At 41.6% G+C, this 19,892-nt stretch overlaps 1 protein-coding gene across 5 annotated transcripts in view; it reads right to left on the reverse strand.

Moving 5' to 3' along the window:
* Window positions 1–353: 353 nt before the first annotated feature.
* The window catches only part of LOC118385878 (regulator of nonsense transcripts 3A-like), a 37,732-nt gene continuing 18,193 nt past the window's right edge, over window positions 354–19,892 (reverse strand). Inside the window, exons 5-12 of one of the 5 annotated variants that reach the window (XM_035773080.2) lie at window positions 17,782–17,892; window positions 17,636–17,691; window positions 17,373–17,531; window positions 11,947–12,080; window positions 9,119–9,416; window positions 8,454–8,546; window positions 4,069–4,246; window positions 376–2,159 (exon numbers count right to left, since the gene is read on the reverse strand). In XM_035773080.2, the coding sequence (XP_035628973.1) occupies window positions 4,073–4,246; window positions 8,454–8,546; window positions 9,119–9,416; window positions 11,947–12,080; window positions 17,373–17,531; window positions 17,636–17,691; window positions 17,782–17,892 (1,025 nt within the window). In that variant the 3' untranslated portion in view covers window positions 376–2,159; window positions 4,069–4,072. Of the gene's footprint in view, window positions 4,247–8,453; window positions 8,547–9,118; window positions 9,417–11,946; window positions 12,081–17,372; window positions 17,532–17,635; window positions 17,692–17,781; window positions 17,893–19,892 lie in introns of all 5 variants that reach the window. The other 4 variants (XM_035773081.2, XM_035773083.2, XM_035773079.2 and 1 more) reach the window with 4 other exon arrangements.

Here is a 19,892-nt window from a genome sequence, read left to right on the forward strand (position 1 = left end):
TCCCCAAACTGTTGCCACAAAGTTGGAAGCACAGAATCGTCTAGAATGCTGTTGCGTTCAGATTTCTCTTTACTGGAACTAAGGGGCTTAGCCCAAACCATTAAAAACAGCCCCAGACCATTAATCCTCCTCTACCAACTTTACAGTTGGCACTATGCATTGGGGCAGGTAGCATTCTCCTGGCATCCGCCAAACCCAGATTAGTCCGTCGGACTACCAGTTGGTGAAGCGTGATTCATCACTCCAGAGAATGCGTTTCCACCCCTCCATAGTCTAATGGCGGCAAGTTATACACCACTCCAGCTGATGCTTGGCATTGCGTATGGAGATCCTCGGCCATGGAAACCTATTTCAAGAAGCCTTGCTTCTAGATGCAGTTTGGAACTCTGTAGTGAGTGCTGCAACCTAGGACAGACTATTTTTACACGCTTCAGCACTCATCAGTCCTGTTCTGTGAGCTTGTGTCCTACCACTTCACGGTTGAGCCTTTGTTGCTCATAGATGTTTCCACTTCACAATAGCAGTACTTACGGTTGACCATGGCAGCTCTAGCAGCGCAGAAATCTGATTAACTGACTTGTTGGAGAGGTGGCATCCTATGACGAAAGTCACTGAGCTCTTCAGTATGGGCCATTCTACTGCCAATGTGTGGCTATGAAGATTGCATGGTGGTGTGCTCAATTTTATACACCTGTAAGCAATGGGTGTGGCTGAAATAGCCAAATCCACAAATTTGAAGGGTTGTCCACATATTTTTGGCCATGTAGTGTACCTTAAAGTTAAAGCTGACAGTCTGCACTTTAACCTCAGTCATTTCAAGTCCCAAAAATGTGTCACTGTCCCAATACTTTTGGAGCTCACTGCATGGCAATGATGCCTCGAGTAATAAAATGTGAATACGGCTTTGTAACAATGTTTCATTTCAGAATATGGATTACAACACGTTGCTTCCTAAACCTGCTGCCTGCTCAAAAATGCTTTATTAACAGAGCAGCTTCGCACCTAAATTGTGCATGATAATGCCAGTAGTATGCATAGCCCACGAGGCATTAAAATGTACCTATTATGAAGAGGATATTCATAGAAATTTCAAGATAAGTGTACTGCTAGCCATAAAGTAGCAGTCATCCTTTTTTTTCCCCCAAAAAAGACATCTTTATTGGATAGTTTTATATAACTATTTTTCAAATCTCTTCATGAAAACAAACAAAAAACAGAAGGAAGGTGTCTATTACAGCTAACAAGAATCTGATTTCACTTCGTTTCCAATCTCAGTTCAGGCATCAGCTGAATCCAACAGAACAGTGTAGAAAACGCTGAGACTTTCAACAGCATCAAACTCAGCACCTGCAATGTTATTTTGCCTTCTCTTCATGGTGGTAAATTATGATGAATATCAAAGTTATGTTCTTCTTGGCTCAAGTGTGAAATACTGCTTAATAATAGATGGCTCGAGTCACCTTGTGTTTCCTATCACAAATAGCTGCAGTCTACGACATCTAGAAACAGGATTATGTAAGAATTGTCGTTAGTCACATTATACAAGAGAATTGACAAAGCATATTGTTGACAACCTAAACATTCTCCTCTCCGTCTCCTATCACACTTAAATGCTGAAACACACACACACAAATGATTTGGTTTACAGATTCTACATCCAACACTGAAAATACATTTAGAATTTCTTAAATACAATTGTCACTACTTTGTATATTTTCTATGTGATAAAATCTATAGACTTTCTTTTAAAAATACCAGTCAAATGGAATCACAAAAAAGGCATGTCAAATATGATCTCTGTGGATGAGGAGGTAGTATTCCCTCACAGGCAGGTAGTAGACAGACACATAGGGACGGTTTCCCGGACAGTTTCATCTTAACGCTGGACTATAAAGCTTCTCTATTGACCAAGCTTCTTAGGCCAGGACAAAGCTTCATCTGTGCCCGGGAAACCGCCATATAATGTGCTGCCTCAGGAACACTTCTCATAAAAACAATGACATGTCTTCATTCTTGCAAGGCTTCCGGCCCAGACGGCATCCCTAGCCGCGTCCTTAGATCATGCGCAGACCCGCTGGCTGGAGTGTTTACGGACATACTCAAACTCTCCCTATCCCAGTCTGCTGTCGCCACTTGCTTCAAGATGTCCACCATTGTTCCTGTAGCCAAGAAAGCAAAGGTATCTGAACTAAATGACTATCGCCCCATAGCACTCACTTCTGTCATCATGAAGTGCTTTGAGAGGCTAGCTAAGGATCACATCACCTCCACCCTACCTGACAACCTAGACCCATTTCAATTTGCTTACCGCCCCAATAGATCCACAGACGATGCAATCGCCATCGCACTGCTCTGTCCCATCATGACAATAGGAATACCTATGTAAGAATGCTGTTCATTGACTATAGCTCAGCATTCAACTCCATAGTACCCTCCAAGCTCATCATTAAGCTTGAGACCCTGGGCCTGAACACCGCCCTGTGCAACTGGGTCCTGGACTTCCTGACGGGGCAACCCCAGCTCCCGATCCCTTTTTTGTTTGTCTGTTGGTTTTGTCTTATTAGTTTCACCTGTGTGTATTTTGGTTTAATTAGCTTCCCTATATGTAGTAGTTTGACCCGCCCTTCTTTTGTGCGGGATTGTTTTTTGTAACTCTGTTGGTTTTGGTTTCATGTTTGTATTCTCCGGACTGTTTGGTCCTGTGTTTGGGGCTGGACTGTTTTATGCGCCCTGTATGTTGGCGTGATTTACCGAACTCTGCTCTCTGCGCTTGATTCCAACCCACCACTCCTAGTAGGCTGTGACAAGCCTGCCTATCCCCTTGTACTGTTTTGGACTCGGGCCTGGTTTCTGACCACCGCCTGGCCTGACCTCGAGACTGCCTATCATCTGGTACTGTTTGGACTCTGACCTGGTGTATGAACTCTCGCCTGTCCCCGACCTGCCTTTGCCTACTCCCTTTGTTATAATAAATATCGGTGCTCTACCATCTTCCTCCTGTGTCGGCATTTGGGTCTCGCCTTGTGCCCTTATACATAGAGCAATGACTACATGGAACTTTATTCCACATCAGTTAACTGATGTAGGCTTGCGTGTGATGCAAGCAGTAGATTTAAAAAGAAGATAGAAATACACCTTATGGAACAGAGGAGACTGTGAAGCAACACCCACATAGGAACAGACACATGCGCACACACACACACGATAACATACACACTATACATACACGTACACATGATTTTGTGTTGTAGATATGTGGTAGTGGAGTAGGGGCCTGAGGGCACACACGTAGTGTGTTGTGAAACCTGTTATAAATGTATTCTATTTATTTTTATGTATAACTGCCTTAATTTTTCCAGACCCCAGGAAGAGTAGCAGCTTGATGGGGATCCATAATAAATGCGTACAAATGACTGTGCTATTGTACCCAGGGGTGACACAACATGGGAATAACACACAAGAAACAAACAACTTCCTTTAGCTTCAGTCCCGTCATGCTTGACAAAACACAATCTAATCGCGTCCAGAAGAAATTCTCTGTGATGTACAGAATACAACAAAGGAGAACAAGATGAAAAGGTTTCCATTATGTATTGGGAATGATTGACCTTTGTTACTCTCCTACCCCAATCATGGGTGACCCAATCTTCAAATCCTTTTGAAATTATTTGCGCAAAGGTTTGACCCAGAATCGTTGTAAAGTTTAAATGATTTCAACGGCGAGTGCAGCTCCATCAACCCCAAAGCCTTGTGCATGCATGCCCGTCTAGTAACACACAAGCCTACAATCTGGCAGCCCGATAGAGAGCAATAGTAATGTCGTGTTTTTGTAGGCACTAATAACTCCGCCATGGCTCGTCAAAGCCTATGGAGAAGTTAATGTTTTTTTTTTTTTCATAAACGGAAAAAAAATAATTCTGTGGTAAACAGGGGTTCTATGAGATCATCTTCATCAGCTCACGTCACTTTTTGTGAGTTTTGAAGCATTTATATAATCAAAACCAGCACATAAAGGCTTCATAATTCATAGGCGTAAATATTGTGAAAGGCTTATCAGAGTAGACAGACTGGACTACTCGTCTCCGCTCTTTTCCGAGCCCGTTTCCATGGCGACGGCCTCGTAGCAGTGGTCCGCCGTCGCGTGTTCTGGCGAGCGGTTCATGGGAAGCTCATAACCTTTCATCGCAGAGCTCACGCGCTTGCGATTGTGTGCGCCTGGCTGGTAGAGCTGCATGGCAGGCCGGTCCTGTATGGAGAGAAAGAGGGAGAAACACAGGAGAGAGATCTCGGTTACAATAACAGCACAAACTCACTGCTAACACAAAATGGGTGCTAAACTATACTATATTTTACTGGACACAGATTGACAAGTCCTGGACTAAAAAGCAATCTCAATGGAGATTCTACATTGCGCTTTCTTTTAATTCCAGAGGCCATATCAACAAAGCGTCTCAGAGTAGAAAATTGGTCGTGAGTCAGTGGTTCCTGCGCCACATTCACAAGCTTTGGGCTTGTAAGAATGTGTTGATGTTTCTATTCAGCACATTTATTGAATATGAAATACAGAAATATCGCATTTACATAAGTATTCAACACCTCTGATGCAATACTTTGTAGAAGCACCTTTGGCAGAGTTTATAGCTGTGAGTGTTTCTGGGTAAGTCTCTTAAGAGCTTTCCACATCTCCCCTTTGGCAGTGTTTATAGCTGTGAGTGTTTCTGGGTAAGTCTCTAAGAGCTGTCCACATCTGGATAGTGTTAGAAACACCTTTGGCAGTGTTTATAGCTGTGAGTGTTTCTGGGTAAGTCTCTACGAGCTTTCTACATCTGGATTGTGTTAGAAACACCTTTGGCAGCGTTTATAGCTGTGAGTGTTTCTGGGTAAGTCTAAGAGCTTTCTACATCTGGATTGTGCAACATTTGCCAATTATTATTCTCCAACTCTAGTGTAGATTTGGCTTTGTGTTTTAGGTTATTGTCCTGCTGAAAGGTGGAATTCATCTCCCAGTGTCTCATGGAAAGTAGACTGAACCATGATTTCCTATAGGATTTTGTCTGTGCTTAGCTCCATTCCATTTCTCTTTTATCCTGAAAAACTCCCCAGTCCTTAACGAATACAAGCATACCCATAACATGATGCAGCCAACACTATGCTTGAAAATATGGAGAGTGGTACTCAGTAATGTATTATATTGGATTTGCCCCAAACATAACACTTTGTATTCAGGACAGAAAGTAAATAGCTTTGCCACATGTCTTGCAGTACTTCAGTGCCTTATTGCAAACAAGATGTTCTGGAAAATTTTTGTTCTGTACAGGCTTCTTTTCATTTTGTCAATTAGGTTAGTATTGTGGAGTAACTACAATGTTGTTGATCCATCCAAATGTTTCTCCTATCACAGCCATTAAACTTGGAAACAGTTTTAATGTCACAATTGGCCTCATGGTGAAATCGCTGAGTGGTTAGGAAGGATGGCTGTAATATTTGTAGTGACTGGGTGTATTGATACACCATCCAAAGTGTTAATTAATAACTTCACCATGCTCAAAGGGATATTCAGTGTCTTTATTTGTTTACCCATCGACCAATAGGTAACCTAATTTGCAGGGCATTGGAAAACCTCCCTGGTCTTTGTGGTTGAATCTGTGTTTGAATTTCACTTCTCAATTGTGTGATCTTCGCATGTGTGTAGTACAGAGATGCGGTAGTCATTCAAAAATAATGTTAAACGCTGTTATTTCACACATAGTGAGTCCAACGTATTATGCGAGTCGTTAAGCACATTTTTACATTTCAACTTATTTAGGCTTGCCATAACAAAGGGGTTGAATACTTATTGACTCAAGACATTTCATCTTTCCATTGATTTGAGAGAAAAAAAATATTGAAAAACACAATTCCACTTTGGCATTATGGGGTATTGTGTGTAATCCATTTCAAATTGAGGCTGTAACACAACAAAATGTGTAATAATACATGGGGTGTGAATACTATTTGAAGGCACTGCATAACCACATAGGCAGATAAATAGTCACAGATTTTTATTTTTGGTTATTCAATTACCCCACATCATGTTATTTCAAGTTATCCGTTTGGAGCGCAATAACACATTGAAAAAAATATGCCATGCCTATAAGTTTAGCAATTTAAAGGCATCTAGGGCCTATGTTAATTAACTTTGATTGTGTTTAATGACAATTATAGACCCTTGAAAAGTTTTATGTAACATTATCAGCAAGTGATTTGATGCCAACTGTACTGAAAGGGGACAAAAAGAAAATGCAACCCGTCTCGGAGTTTACCGTAAGAGGCCAATGTTTTTTTGTGCTAGTTCTGTATCGTACAATATATTTATTTTAATCTTTGAGAATGGAACTGTCTACACTGAGTGTACAAAACATTAAGAACACCGGCTCTTTCCATGACAAACTAACAAGGTGAATCCAGGTGAAAGATATGATCCCTTATTGATGTCACTTGATAAATCCACTTCAATCAGTGTAGATGAAGGGGAGGAAACAGGTTAAAGAAGGATTTTTAAGCATTGAGAGAATTGAGAAATGGATTGTGTATGGGTGCCATTCAGAGGGTGTAAGGGTGCCATTCAGAGGGTGACTGGGCAAGAGTTACAGGGTATGGTAGTAAGTTCCAGGGGCACTGGTTTGTGTCTAGAACGGCAACGCTCAACAGTTTTCCGTGTGTATCAAGAATGGTCCACCACCCAAAGGATCTCCAGACAACTTGACACAACTGTGGGAAGCATTGGAGTCAACATGGGCCACCATCCCTGTGGACTGCTTTCGACTCCTCGTCGAGTCCATGCGCTGCTAAATTGAGGCTGTTCTGAGGGCAAAATGGGGGGGGGGTTCAACTCAATATTAGGAAGGTGTTTTTAATGTTTTGTACACTCAGTGTATATTAATTTATCTTTATGTCATTGAAAATGGAGCCTCCAAAAGATGTGGTGAGATGCCTTCAATTATTTCAGTAGTAAAGCAACTGGGTCATTCCACCAATTTAGTACCTTTCGGGTAGTGTACCTTGGTAAAAGGAAAAAGAAAGTCCCCTAATTTCAACATTTCCATAAAGAGCACACGTTCAACGTAATAAAAACATGTTTTACCATCTCAAGAAAAATACTATAGCAAGTGCTTATTAACATTTACATTTAAGTCATTTAGCAGACGCTCTTATCCAGAGCGACTTACAAATTGGTGCATTCACCTTATGAGATCCAGTGGAACAGTCACTTATGGCTCCCCAAGGGCCCGTAAGCAAGCTTTAACCTCTATATCGTCAATGGATACTGTGACTGAAAGCGAGCGAGAAAAAGTCAGCCAATACCTCAGACTGAAGCTCACTCACGTGTTCCGCAAGCTCAGGGGACCCAAAATAAAGTAACAGGGTTGATGATTTAATCTTAAATCAGCCATAAATCCCCTTGTGACAGGGGTAATGGAAGCTTGTTGTGTGCAACAGGGAGGGGCAATTGACTAAATGCAAACTTCACAAAACAATTGAAATTTGTTGAAACATTTGTAGCCTGTCTTCCGTTGTATGGGTAACAGGGGTGATGTGTTTTGTTCGTCCCACTTAGATGTCCACCACAAAACACTAGAAAATGGCCAAAAAGAGTAGAACCAGCTCACCTGCTTTTACACTATGATTCGACAATTATATGTTCAATGTTTCTATGGATTTTTATTTTTTTATTTTAAAAGGAATAGTTTGGCCATATTAAAACAACAGTTCAGTTCACATAAAAGGATTGACCTTAAAATGAGGGACATTTTTTGGGGTGAAGCGGGTTACAATGTTCCTAGAAGTAACAGGATGCACAGAGGGAAATGTCAAAATTCTGAATTTACTTTAGCAAGTTTTCATTCATATTAAAAATCAGATTTACTGAATTTTCCATGTGTTTTTTTTATTAAAAGTAACTTCATTTAATATAATTGGCTTTTTAAAGTTAAAATTGGTGCACAATTTCTACTTAAAATGTCAAAGGGACGCAAAACACACTTTTTTTGTGGTACGATCTAACTATAGAAAGGCTACTAGTAAGACTAGCAGTCCATTGGCTAGTAAACCTCACTCACTATAGAAAAACTAGGTGTACTAGCAGATTTTCAAATAGTATTTTTTTTCTTCTTTATCAGCTCTTAATTGAGCTTGCCTGATGCAATAGAGTACTCCCAAAAGTGCAAACCCTGCTCTCTTCTGGCACTCCAGGCAGGCTCAAACAAACCTTAAAGGTATTTGAAAGGCAGCAAATACTATTTTAAAAACAGATATGCCACTTATGTAGAAAGGACCAAAGGGTAGAAGAGTAGCTATACATCTATACTTTGGTGCACCATCCCACTACCTTGTGTGCCCCTCCTCATCCCCAATGTAGAAAGGCTAGCTATAGCTGTACCTTGGCCGGTGGTGGAAAGACGAGCTGACTATACCTTGTTTGGCAGAGCCCCTCGTATCTGGTGTGGCCCCTCTGACTGGGACATCCTTCTGTCCTGATAGGTTAACACAGACTGAGAGACACAGGCCTGGATCAATGGGGGTTACATACAAATATGTCATTATGTCAAGGTATTTATACATGTGAGTTTGTATGTATGTGTGTTGTTATGTGTAGTGCACATGTACTGCAATTCTCACTGTTTTTAATACAATGTATGATGACTGTACCTTTGATCATCTTTAGCTTGTAAATCTTTCATCTCGTGGACAATAATGTTATATTGAAGTGTAAATGTCTCCACTTCCCTGCAACAGTATAGCACTGTCTGTTTGCACAGCTGATGAAACACAGACTAGGTTGTACAAGCAGTGTGACAAGCAGCTTGAAATGTGTGTGGTGGGGTTGTATTGTAAAAAAAAACAGAATATATCACAACAACATAAAACAACCTTTGTTTACTTGAAAATATTTAAAAATCGGTATAACGACAGGTTGAACTCCTCAAGGAATTCCAAAGGACTCAAAACTGGCAACAATACTTGTTATATTGTACTTTCAAGAATAATTACACATTAATAAAGGTGTAACCTACTTATATGATCATTGTTCTTTAAATTAAAATCAACCACAAAACAACAACCTACCTCTCTTGCTCACCTTGTCGCTCACCTTGTTCCGGACGCGGTCCTTCCTGCTACCGCCAATGTCCTCTCTGGCCTCCTTGCCCACCTTGTCGCACGTGTCATAGGAGTAGGAGCTGTGGTATTGGCCATCTTTCTTTGCCCGGTCCTGGCAGTAGCCTTTACCCCAATTGGTATCCTCCTTGCACCGCATGGACTTGTCGAACTCGTAGTGGTGGCGCTGTCGTTTCCTCTCCTCGTCTCTTCCTCTGTGGTCTTTGTCTCTCTGCCTGCGGCCGTGCTCTCTCTGCTCCTTATCGCTCTCCATCTGACCCCTAGTGGCAGGAAAGGGAAGCACAGTTTGACTGGTTATGACTCGGGCTGTGACATTACATTTTGTCAGCTGGTTATTGTCAATGCAAAAGCCTGAACTTAGCTGAATGAAATTGTAACGGCAGATCTCCTCTTCGTCTGAAGAGGAGTAAGGATCGGACCAAGATGCAGCGTGGTAAGTGTTCATGATGATTACTTTAATAAATAAACTGAACACTATGAAAAAAACAAAACAATAAACGTGAACATGAAACGAAACCGAAACAGTACCGTGTGGCGACAAACACTGACATGGAAACAACACACCCACAAACCAACAGTGCAACCCAGGCTACCTAAGTATGATTCTCAATCAGAGACAACTAACGACACCTGCCTCTGATTGAGAACCATACTAGGCCGAAACAGAAACCAAACATAGACTGCCCACCCCAACTCACGCCCTGACCATACAAAATAAAGACAAAACAAAGGAAATAAAGGTCAGAACGTGACAGAAATAGAAAGGAGATGTTTCCCATTCCGGAGAAAGTGTGCATAATGTTGTGGCTATGTTGAGTGTAAAAGTGATCATTTGAAGCAGGTCCTGTACATTACATTTAGAGTTAGTTGGCAACTTTAGTTGTGAATGATACTTACCTTAAAATGTCTTCGAAATCAAAACACATATGGGGTGCATGATGCGACTATGCGACTACAGGATATTGATGATTTGAGAAAGTCGGGGGAAAAAGCTTGCTCTCTGTTCCTTGCATCAGGTTGCACAGCTGTTCTCTCATCAAGTGATCATATTTTCACCCATCAGACTATTCTCAATTGAATCTTGTCTTTACTAATATGTCAAATTAGTCTCAATTTAGAATGGCCCATTGAGCAGGGACAGGGGGGAAAACACATCATCCACACTCGATTAGCGAAAAGTGGCCACGTGTTTTCCCGTGGTCCGTTTTTCAGTTACGCCGGATAGGCTTACTTGGTTAATTGGGTTTTGTAGGGGAGCTATGCTTAATATGAGCAGCTGAGAAATAAATACAAGTACCCTTATCTCACTCCACATATCAACCAGTGTTTCACTCGCTACACAACAGGCGATTTTCTGGATGCCATGGGCTCAAACTCTATTCCTGCAGCTACCCAATGCTTAATTTGGGAAACCAAATGAAATCTGTCGGTAACAAGGATAGTAACATGTTTTCACAGCAAAACATATTTCACTGAACTGTTGTCATCCCCTCTGCACGCTTGAGAAAGGAATAAAAGGAGAGGAGCAGATGGAAACGATTGGTGGTGAGATATTTTGTAGCTAAAAAGGTAACGTTAATACGTCAGCCGATTAATTATGAAAATAAAATAAAAATCCCTATTACTAGGCTATTCAAAATCACATACAAATTTACCACAACTGTAAGACCTCTGCAATCAATGAACCAACAACATCGCCTAGGGGTATACATTATATATATGTATATATATATATATGCCATTTAGCAGACGCTTTTATCCAAAGCGACTTACAGTCATGTGTGCATACATTCTACATATGGGTGGTCCCGGGAATCGAACCCACTACCCTGGCGTTACAAGCGCCATGCTCTACCAACTGAGCTACAGAAGGACCATTCTCTCCTAGACTCCTGGATATACATTTTGGAGTGTAGCATGAGGTAACCCAGGCCATCCAGTTTGCATAATAATACAATGTGTTTAATTTTGGAGTAGGCCTAAATGCTAGACCAATTATGTACCAAAGACACATTAAATCAGTAGGCTATGTATTGGATAACAGCACAATCATTATTTTAATTCAGTTTTTTTACCCCCGAGCTTGGCCTCTAATGCATATGCATAAGCTCTAATATGCGTGTGGTTGTTTTGAATGAATCATCACCATTTTGTTGTGTTAGGCTTTGAAACAACATCCACAATGACCGACCGTGTTTTCCACTCAGTTTCAACCTGCTGTTGAACTTCTTTCTTCAAATGTATCATCACAGTGGGGTGAGTTTTGAAAGCATGATATTGTTTTGATAATAAGTGTTGTGATTTTCAATTGCATTTGCATTGATGTCAGAGTGTTTAAAGGGACAATAGACCCCTGAGTACCAGGCCATTAGCCACCTAATGTTCGTTAGGGTACTACCAACACATGACCCGAGTGCATAAAAGGAGATTACCGTGTCTCAAAAGTCACTGTATAATTTTACTGCGGTCATGACTCATGACTGCCAGTGTGGTGTTAATAAGAACACTGCAACAGCCCTAGGTATGACACTGGAGGGGTGCGGTATCAGATTATGACCAGGCCTTGGCTAGAAACATTGGTTTTGTCACAAAGCTGTAAAGGCTCCAGGTTGGTCAAAGCCAAATGTGGCATCCACTGTGATAAGGATAGAAAACTCACAGTATAGAAGAAATCTCGTCCTTTACCACTAGCTAACTTCAATTTGGGTTTCTCATAACTGAGAAAAACAAAGCATCAGAGACTGATATAAAACAAAAATACCATTGAATAGTGCATTAAAAGCTCCTTACGGGTCCTTGGTTTCCTTTGACTTCATGTGTCCACTGGGTTTGTCCCACTTGGCCCTCTCTGTGTCCCCACTGTCTCCTTTGTCCTTGAGCCTGTCAGAGTCCACATCATCGTCCCAGTCACTCTTCTTCAGGAGCTGAGGCAAGCCCAAAACACACTTAGTACCCAACAACTACCAACAGTTATTAACAAAACAGTCACTAACTCTAAAATCTGGTCACAGCCTTAACTCTGGGTACCGAAATTACTGTCTATCTGACTAATAGTTACGACTAACAAAATCCAGCTCACAAAGTGCTTCCTAAATGCTTTCATTTGGTGAATGTGCATATACCACTCAAAATGGGACACGTTCCAGAAAACTAGGTGGATGTCGTGCGCCACCAGAGACCCATTTGAACATAATTTTTTAAAATTTTGATCTAAATGTGGGTTTTTTTTGGCAGAAATGCCTTCTGGAACATGTGGACTTTCATATGCCTTAATAAAAAACATGCATGCCATCTGTAGATACAAATAAAATGGTTAAATCACGAGCCAAGTCGGTTTAGCCACAGAAAAAGTTGGCAACCTTCCCACTAGCCATGATTGGCTGAGATAATGAGTGTGTTGGACATGCCAAGAGAGGAGTTCAGATTGGTCTGCCATGTAGCACGCTTCTGTCATGAGCTGGTCAGTATGAGTAGATATTCCTTTCTAAGATGTCTTTTTTGAAATATATCACATAATAGAACTACATAAATGTTGCTCTCCACTTTCTGAAGGACCGAGTTTTGAAATCAGTGGAATTAGAGTATGATAGCTAAGGAGATGAGGAAATTCTGGTGTTTGTTTGCAAATATGCAGACTGAGTCAAAAAGAGACCACTGAGAAGGCTGTTGTATAACTGTTGGGGATAGGGCTGTTTACTGCCCCCTCTGGAGTAATTGCGTGCCCATAGTAAACAGATTTTTTTTTGTCAAAAGTTGCTAATATATGCAAATAACAAATATTATTGAATAGAAAACACTCTAAAGCTTCTAAAACCGTTTAAATTATGTCTGTATGTAAAGCAGAACTCTCAGGGCAGTCATTCTCCCAAACTCTCTCTTGTCATCAGAAAAGTTGGCCCAACTTTGACGTCATCGCCCCCACCCTTCCCAAGCACCTACAGGTCTGGGAACAGTCTCTTTGTCTTCAGCGCGATGTCTGCTTCCAATCGGGCTTCTCATTGTGAGAATCGCGCGCTCACGAGAGTTTTGGCGGGCCAAAACCTTTCGGTCACTCGAAAAAACAGGTTACTCTCATGCGCGCTCTGCTCCGGTCCTGTCTTTTTTCCAAGATCGATTAAACGGTGCCTGTGTTTCTGTTCGTCCTCACAATTGCTGTACACCTTTATAACATGTTAAAGCTTGATTATGAACTTAGTTTGACAAGTTTAGTCGACATATAATATGTAATTTCAACGTTTTGGTGCGCATCCACTTGACTTTTGGCTGCATTTCAACCAAAATGTGTCGTGTTTGAGAACCGAAAGACACAGACTGCAAAACTAAACGCTGTTTTTGGTAAGTATAATTCCTTCCAGGTCTTCTGATGGAAGAACAGCAAAGGTAAGGGAATATTTACGTGGTAAATTTGGGTTTCTGTGGACTCCAAGATAGAGGAGCCATAATGCTACTTTTTGAGCGCCGACTCATAGTATAGCCTAGTGAACGAAACCTGTAACGTTAAAAATAAATGTAACACAGCGATTGCATTCAGAAGAAGTATATCTTCCTATATATATGTAGAACATGCATATTTAGTCAAAGTTTATGATGTATATTCCTTGTTAGCTGACGTTATCTGCCGGAGCTATCGTCATTTCTCAGGACATTTGAGTTGCATTTTTTGAACAATGCATCATTGTAAACAGAGATTTATGGATATATATAGCATATTATTGAAAAAAAACATAAATGTACTGTGTAACATGTTATATTACTGTCATCTGATGAAGATTTCAAAAGGTTAGTGAAATTATTTTTCTTTTAATCCTGCGTTTGTTGATTGCATATTTTTTTCAACTTGGCTATGCAAATTAGCTGTGTCTTCGGTGGTGTTTTGACATAAATATGTGCTATGTTTTCGCCGTAAAACATTTTAGAAATCTGACTTGCTGGGTAGATAAACAAGGTGTTTATCTTTCATTTGAGCCATTGGACTTGTTAATGTGTGGAGGTTAAATATTTTTAGGAATATTTTTGCGTTCCATGCGCCACCTTCCAGCTGAACGTGGGGGAGGGGGGTTCCCAAATTGGAACCCTAACCCCCTTCTGGATAAAACACCTTTCTCCGGATTACATCTTCAAACAATTTATTTTTATTTTTTATTTTTTTGTACACTGCTCAAAAAAATAAAGGGAACACTTAAACAACACAATGTAACTCCAAGTCAATCACACTTCTGTGAAATCAAACTGTCCACTTAGGAAGCAACACTGATTGACAATAAATTTCACATGCTGTTGTGCAAATGGAATAGTCAACAGGTGGAAATTATAGGTAATTAGCAAGACACCCCCAATAAAGCACAGACCACTTCTCAGTTCCTATGCTTCCTGGCTGATGATTTGGTCACTTTTGAATGCTGACGGTGCTTTCACTCTAGTGGTAGCATGAGACGGAGTCTACAACCCACACAAGTGGCTCAGGTAGTGCAGCTCATCCAGGATAGTACATCAATGCGAGCTGTGGCAAGAATGTTTGCTGTGTCTGTCAGCGTAGGGTCCAGAGCATGGAGGCGCTACCAGGAGACAGGCCAGCACATCAGGAGACGTGGAGGAGGCCGTAGGAGGGCAACAACCCAGCAGCCGGACCGCTACCTCCGCCTTTGTGCATGGAGGAGCAGGCCAGAGCCCTGCAAAATGACCTCCAGCAGGCCACAAATGTGCATGTGTCTGCTCAAACGGTCAGAAACAGACTCCATGAGGGTGCTATGAGGGCCCGACGTCCACAGGTGGGGGTTGTGCTTATAATAATAATAATAATATATGCCATTTAGCAGACACCGTTACAGTCATGTGTGCATACATTTTACGTATGGGTGGTCATTTGCGTTACAGAGAAACTGAGCTACAAGGACCACATGGCAGGAATTTGCCAGAGAACACTGGCACTAGCGCCCTGTGCTCTTCACAGATAAAAGTAGGTTCACACCGAGCACGTGATAGACGCGACAGTCTGGAGACGCCGTGGAGAACGTTCTGCTGCCTGCAACATCCTCCAGCATGACCGGTTTGGCGGTGGGTCAGTCATGGTGTGGGGTGGCATTTCTTTGGGGGCCGCACAGCCCTCCATGTGCTCGCCAGAGGTAGCCTGACTGCCATTAGGTACCGAGATGAGATCCTCAGACCCCTTGTGAGACCATATGCTGGTGCGGTTGGCCCTGGGTTCCTTCTAATGCAAGACAATGCTAGACCTCATGTAGCTGGAGTGTGTCAGCAGTTCCTGCAAGAGGAAGGCATTGATGCTATGGACTGGCCCTCCCAATCCCCAGACCTGAATCCAGAGCACATCTGGGAGACCATCCACCAGGAGTTGGCCTCAGGTCTGGGAGGAGATCCCTCAGCCATCCACCACCTCATCAGGAGCATGCCCAGGCGTTGTAGGGAGGTCATACAGGCACGTGGAGGTTACACACACAACTGAGCCTCATTTTGACTTGTTTTGATTACATCAAAGTTGGATCAGCCTGTAGTGTGGTTCTCCACTTTAATTTTGAGTGTGACTCCAAATCCAGACCTCCATGGGTTGATCAATTTGATTTCCATTGATAATTTTTGTGTGATTTTGTTGTCAGCACATTCAACTATGTAAAGAAAAAACTATTTAACTTCCTGCGTCGAGCCATCCCGGATCCGGGATCGTGACTAGTCTCAACTCCATTACCATAACGCAACGTTAACTATTCATGAAAATTGCAAATGAAATAACTATTCATGAAAATGTTGTCTGCAAATGAAATTTTGTCTTGCTGCTTTTTGTTCTAAATAAATCTATGGTGCTAGCTCCTCCCAGGGACTGCTTGAAAATTAGCCTTTTTTACTGTTATTAATGTGCAAAAAATAAAATAAACACTGTCATCTCAGATTTTCAAAATATGCTTCTCAACCATAGCAAAACAAGCATTTGTGTAACAGTATTGATAGCTAGCGTAGCATTTAGCATTAGCATTCAGCAGGCAACATTTTCACAAAAACCAGAAAAGCATTCAAATAAAATCATTTACCTTTGAAGAAATTTGGATGTTTTCAATGTCATGTTTTCAGAGCCTCAAATTCTGCTCATTTCCTGTTTGAAGTTTCATCTTAGTTTCACCTGTTGCATCAGTTCTGTGGCACTCACAGATAATATCTTTGCAGTTTTGAAACGTCAGAGTGTTTTCTTTCCAAAGCTGTCAATTTTATCCATAGTCAAGCATCTTTTTGTGTCAAAATATTGAGCTTAAAATGGGCACGTTTTTTTAATCCAATAATGAAATAGCGCCCCCATAGGTTGAAGAGGTTAATAAGAATATTTCATTAATTCAGATCTAGGATGTGTTATTTTAGTGTTCCCTTTATTTTTTTGAGCAGTGTATATATATTTTTTCTATATACCCTTTTCTCCCCAATTTCACGGTATGCAATTGCCTTAGACCACTGAGCCACTCGATAGACGTAGCTGGTAAATTCGCTCTGGCGATCTACTCCGATTTCAGAACACTCTCGTCTGAGTGTGCCAGAGCGCAGAATAACTGACGATTTGTGAACACTCAACGCAACACCTGTTGAATATGGCCGGTGTCAGCAAACGTTGGCAAAAAAAGCGTATTTAAATTGTTGCCAACAGCACAGTTGCAGTAACTAACGCTCCGGATAACATAAAAAAGCCTAACCAGCTCTGCTAGATTGAGAGTGAAAAGCTCTGAATTTATGAACGGACAATCTGGCAACGCTCTTAGTTTACGAATACCCAGAGCGCACTATGAGCACACTCTGGCACCGCAGATTAAATTTACGACACACCCGTAGTATAAACCAACTTTCAGTCTTGAAATCTTTAGTTGTTTAGTATATGGCCTCACATTTGAATCCTTAATGAGATGGGTGGGGCTAAAGGTTAGAGGGTGTGAACGATGCGAAATGGGTGTAGACAAAGTTGAGCTCTCCACTAGGTGTACCAAACCATTCAAGGGCCATTTTCTCAAAAGGGAGGTTACAAGTTTATCAACTTTCATAGCAGAATTACGTTAACCATTGTTCCTCAACTGTAGTGTATGATATACCATTTTCTAGCTCTGTGTCTCTGCTTTTATCCAATGTAAAAAACACAATATAAAATGTTGGTACATAAGACAGAATCGAATGGGTCGGTCACAAATGTTCTTTGGTTTTAACTTTGTGTCAACAGAACCAGTGACCACCTTGATCTTGATCTCCTTCTCCGATAGTTTCTTCTGTTTATCCGCCTCCTTGCGTTTGCGTCTCTCCTCCTCCCTCCGTTTCCTCTTTTCCTCCTCCCTCTGCCGTTTCTTCTCCAGCTCCCTGCGTCGACGCTCCTCTCTCTTCTCTTCTCTTATCCTCTACAGAGAAATTGTATATTTTTTGAGAGTTGATCTACATCTGGACAGGAGTCCACAAAGGGCAACGGTAAACGCATTATTTCTCACTGTTACATTACTCTTACGTGCTTCTCAAGTTTCTTATTCTTGATGTACTCCAGAAGAGGTGTTGTTCTTTTGGCTGAAATTCAATCAGATATAAATGTAAAGTCAGATTGATTGATTGGCTGACTTATTGGTTGATAGACTGACTGACTGATTGATCCAATACCTATGAGTTTCTTTGTCTTGGCCTCTATCTCTCCCAGCAGGGTTTCAGGGTTGGCCATGGACTTCTCCTCATCACAGGAGTAGTTCTCCAGAAACCGCCGGTACTCCGGGTCTGCAAGGGGGAGAAGGGTAAGGATGAGTCAAGAAGAGGGAGGATGTCAAATCAGTCACTTTGTTACAAAAGGATGTAGTGGTAAAGAAAAATGTGGGTAAAGATCGAGTTTAAAAGCTCAAGATGACAGGCGGTAACGTTATTGGGCGGGGCCACGCTAATGGTGATCGACATAATAGCTGCGTATCTCTATTCACAAAATAGAAAAGTGTAGAAAGGTATGTTACGTTTATCCTTCACTGTATCCCAATTTGCCCAAGATAAAAATACAGATATTTCTACGCATTTTTACATAGCTGAGTGCTAACTCCGCTGCTGTGCTCAGTGCTCCGCTGCCGCTGCCGCTCCCCCCTCCTTGACCATATTGTAAACAAAACGGTTTGAACTATTGCATTCCCTCAGTAGGCTATTAACAAGGTCGAGGAGTAAAGGATTACATGTAATCTGTTACATGTAAGGGATTACAAAAAACTAACAGTAATCTGTGGCATTACCAGCAAAAAGATAGTAATCAGATTACACGCACTTTTGAAAAACTATATTTAAAAAAAAAACATGGATTAATTTAACCTTTATTTAACTTGGCAAGTCAGTTAAGAACAAATTCTTATTTGATTACTTTGAGGATTACTTTTAAATTCAGAAAGGATGTTTGCGAGAAAAACAAACATCTTTGACACTTCTCTGTTTTCTCAATGACATTCAAATTTTATTTGTCACATACACATGGTTAGCAGATGTTAATGCGAGTGTAGCGAAATGCTTGTGCTTCTAGTTCCGACAATGCAGTAATAACCAACAAGTAATCTAACTAACAATTCCAAAACTACTGTCTTATACACAGTGTAAGGGGATAAAGAATATGTACATAAAGATATATAAATGAGTGATGGTACAGAGCAGCATAGGCAAGATACAGTAGATGGTATCGAGTACAGTATATACATATGAGATGAGTATGTAAACAAAGTGTCATAGTTAAAGTTGCTAGTGATACATGTATTACATAAGGATGCAGTAGATGATAGAGTACAGTATATACGTGTGCATATGAGATGAATAATGTAGGGTATGTAACATTATATTAGGTAGCATTGTTTAAAGTGGCTAGTGATATATTTTACATCATTTCCCATCAATTCCCGTTATTAAAGTGGCTGGAGTTGAGTCAGTGTCAGTGTGTTGGCAGCAGCCACTCAATGTTAGTGGTTGCTGTTTAACAGTCTGATGGCCTTGAGATAGCTGTTTTTCAGTCTCTCACTGCCTTCTGGATGATAGCGGGGTGAACAGGCAGTGGCTCGGGTGGTTGTTGTCCTTGATGATCTTTATGGCCTTCCTGTAACATCGGGTGGTGTAGGTGTCCTGGAGGGCAGGTAGTTTGCCCCCGGTGATGCGTTGTGCAGACCTCACTACCCTCTGGAGAGCCTTACGGTTGTGGGCGGAGCAGTTGCCGTACCAGGCGGTGATACAGCCCGCCAGGATGCTCTCGATTGTGCATCTGTAGAAGTTTGTGAGTGCTTTTGGTGACAAGCCGAATTTCTTCAGCCTCCTGAGGTTGAAGAGGCGCTGCTGCGCCTTCTTCATGATGCTGTCTGTGTGAGTGGACCAAATCAGTTTGTCTGTGATGTGTATGCCGAGGAAATTAAAACTTACTACCCTCTCCACTACTGTTCCATCGATGTGGATAGGGGGGTGTTCCCTCTGCTGTTTCCTGAAGTCCACAATCATCTCGTTAGTTTTGTTGACGTTGAGTGTGAGGTTATTTTCCTGACACCACACTCCGAGGGCCCTCACCTCCTCCCTGTAGGCCGTCTCGTCGTTGTTGGTAATCAAGCCTACCACTGTTGTGTCGTCCGCAAACTTGATGATTGAGTTGGAGGCGTGCGTGGCCACGCAGTCGTGGGTGAACAGGGAGTACAGGAGAGGGCTCAGAACGCATCCTTGTGGGGACCCAGTGTTGAGGATCAGCGGGGTGGAGATGTTGTTGCCTACCCTCACCA

The sequence above is a fragment of the Oncorhynchus keta genome, chromosome 7 (genome assembly GCF_023373465.1).
Source record: "Oncorhynchus keta strain PuntledgeMale-10-30-2019 chromosome 7, Oket_V2, whole genome shotgun sequence".
Taxonomy (NCBI): Eukaryota; Metazoa; Chordata; class Actinopteri; order Salmoniformes; family Salmonidae; genus Oncorhynchus; species Oncorhynchus keta.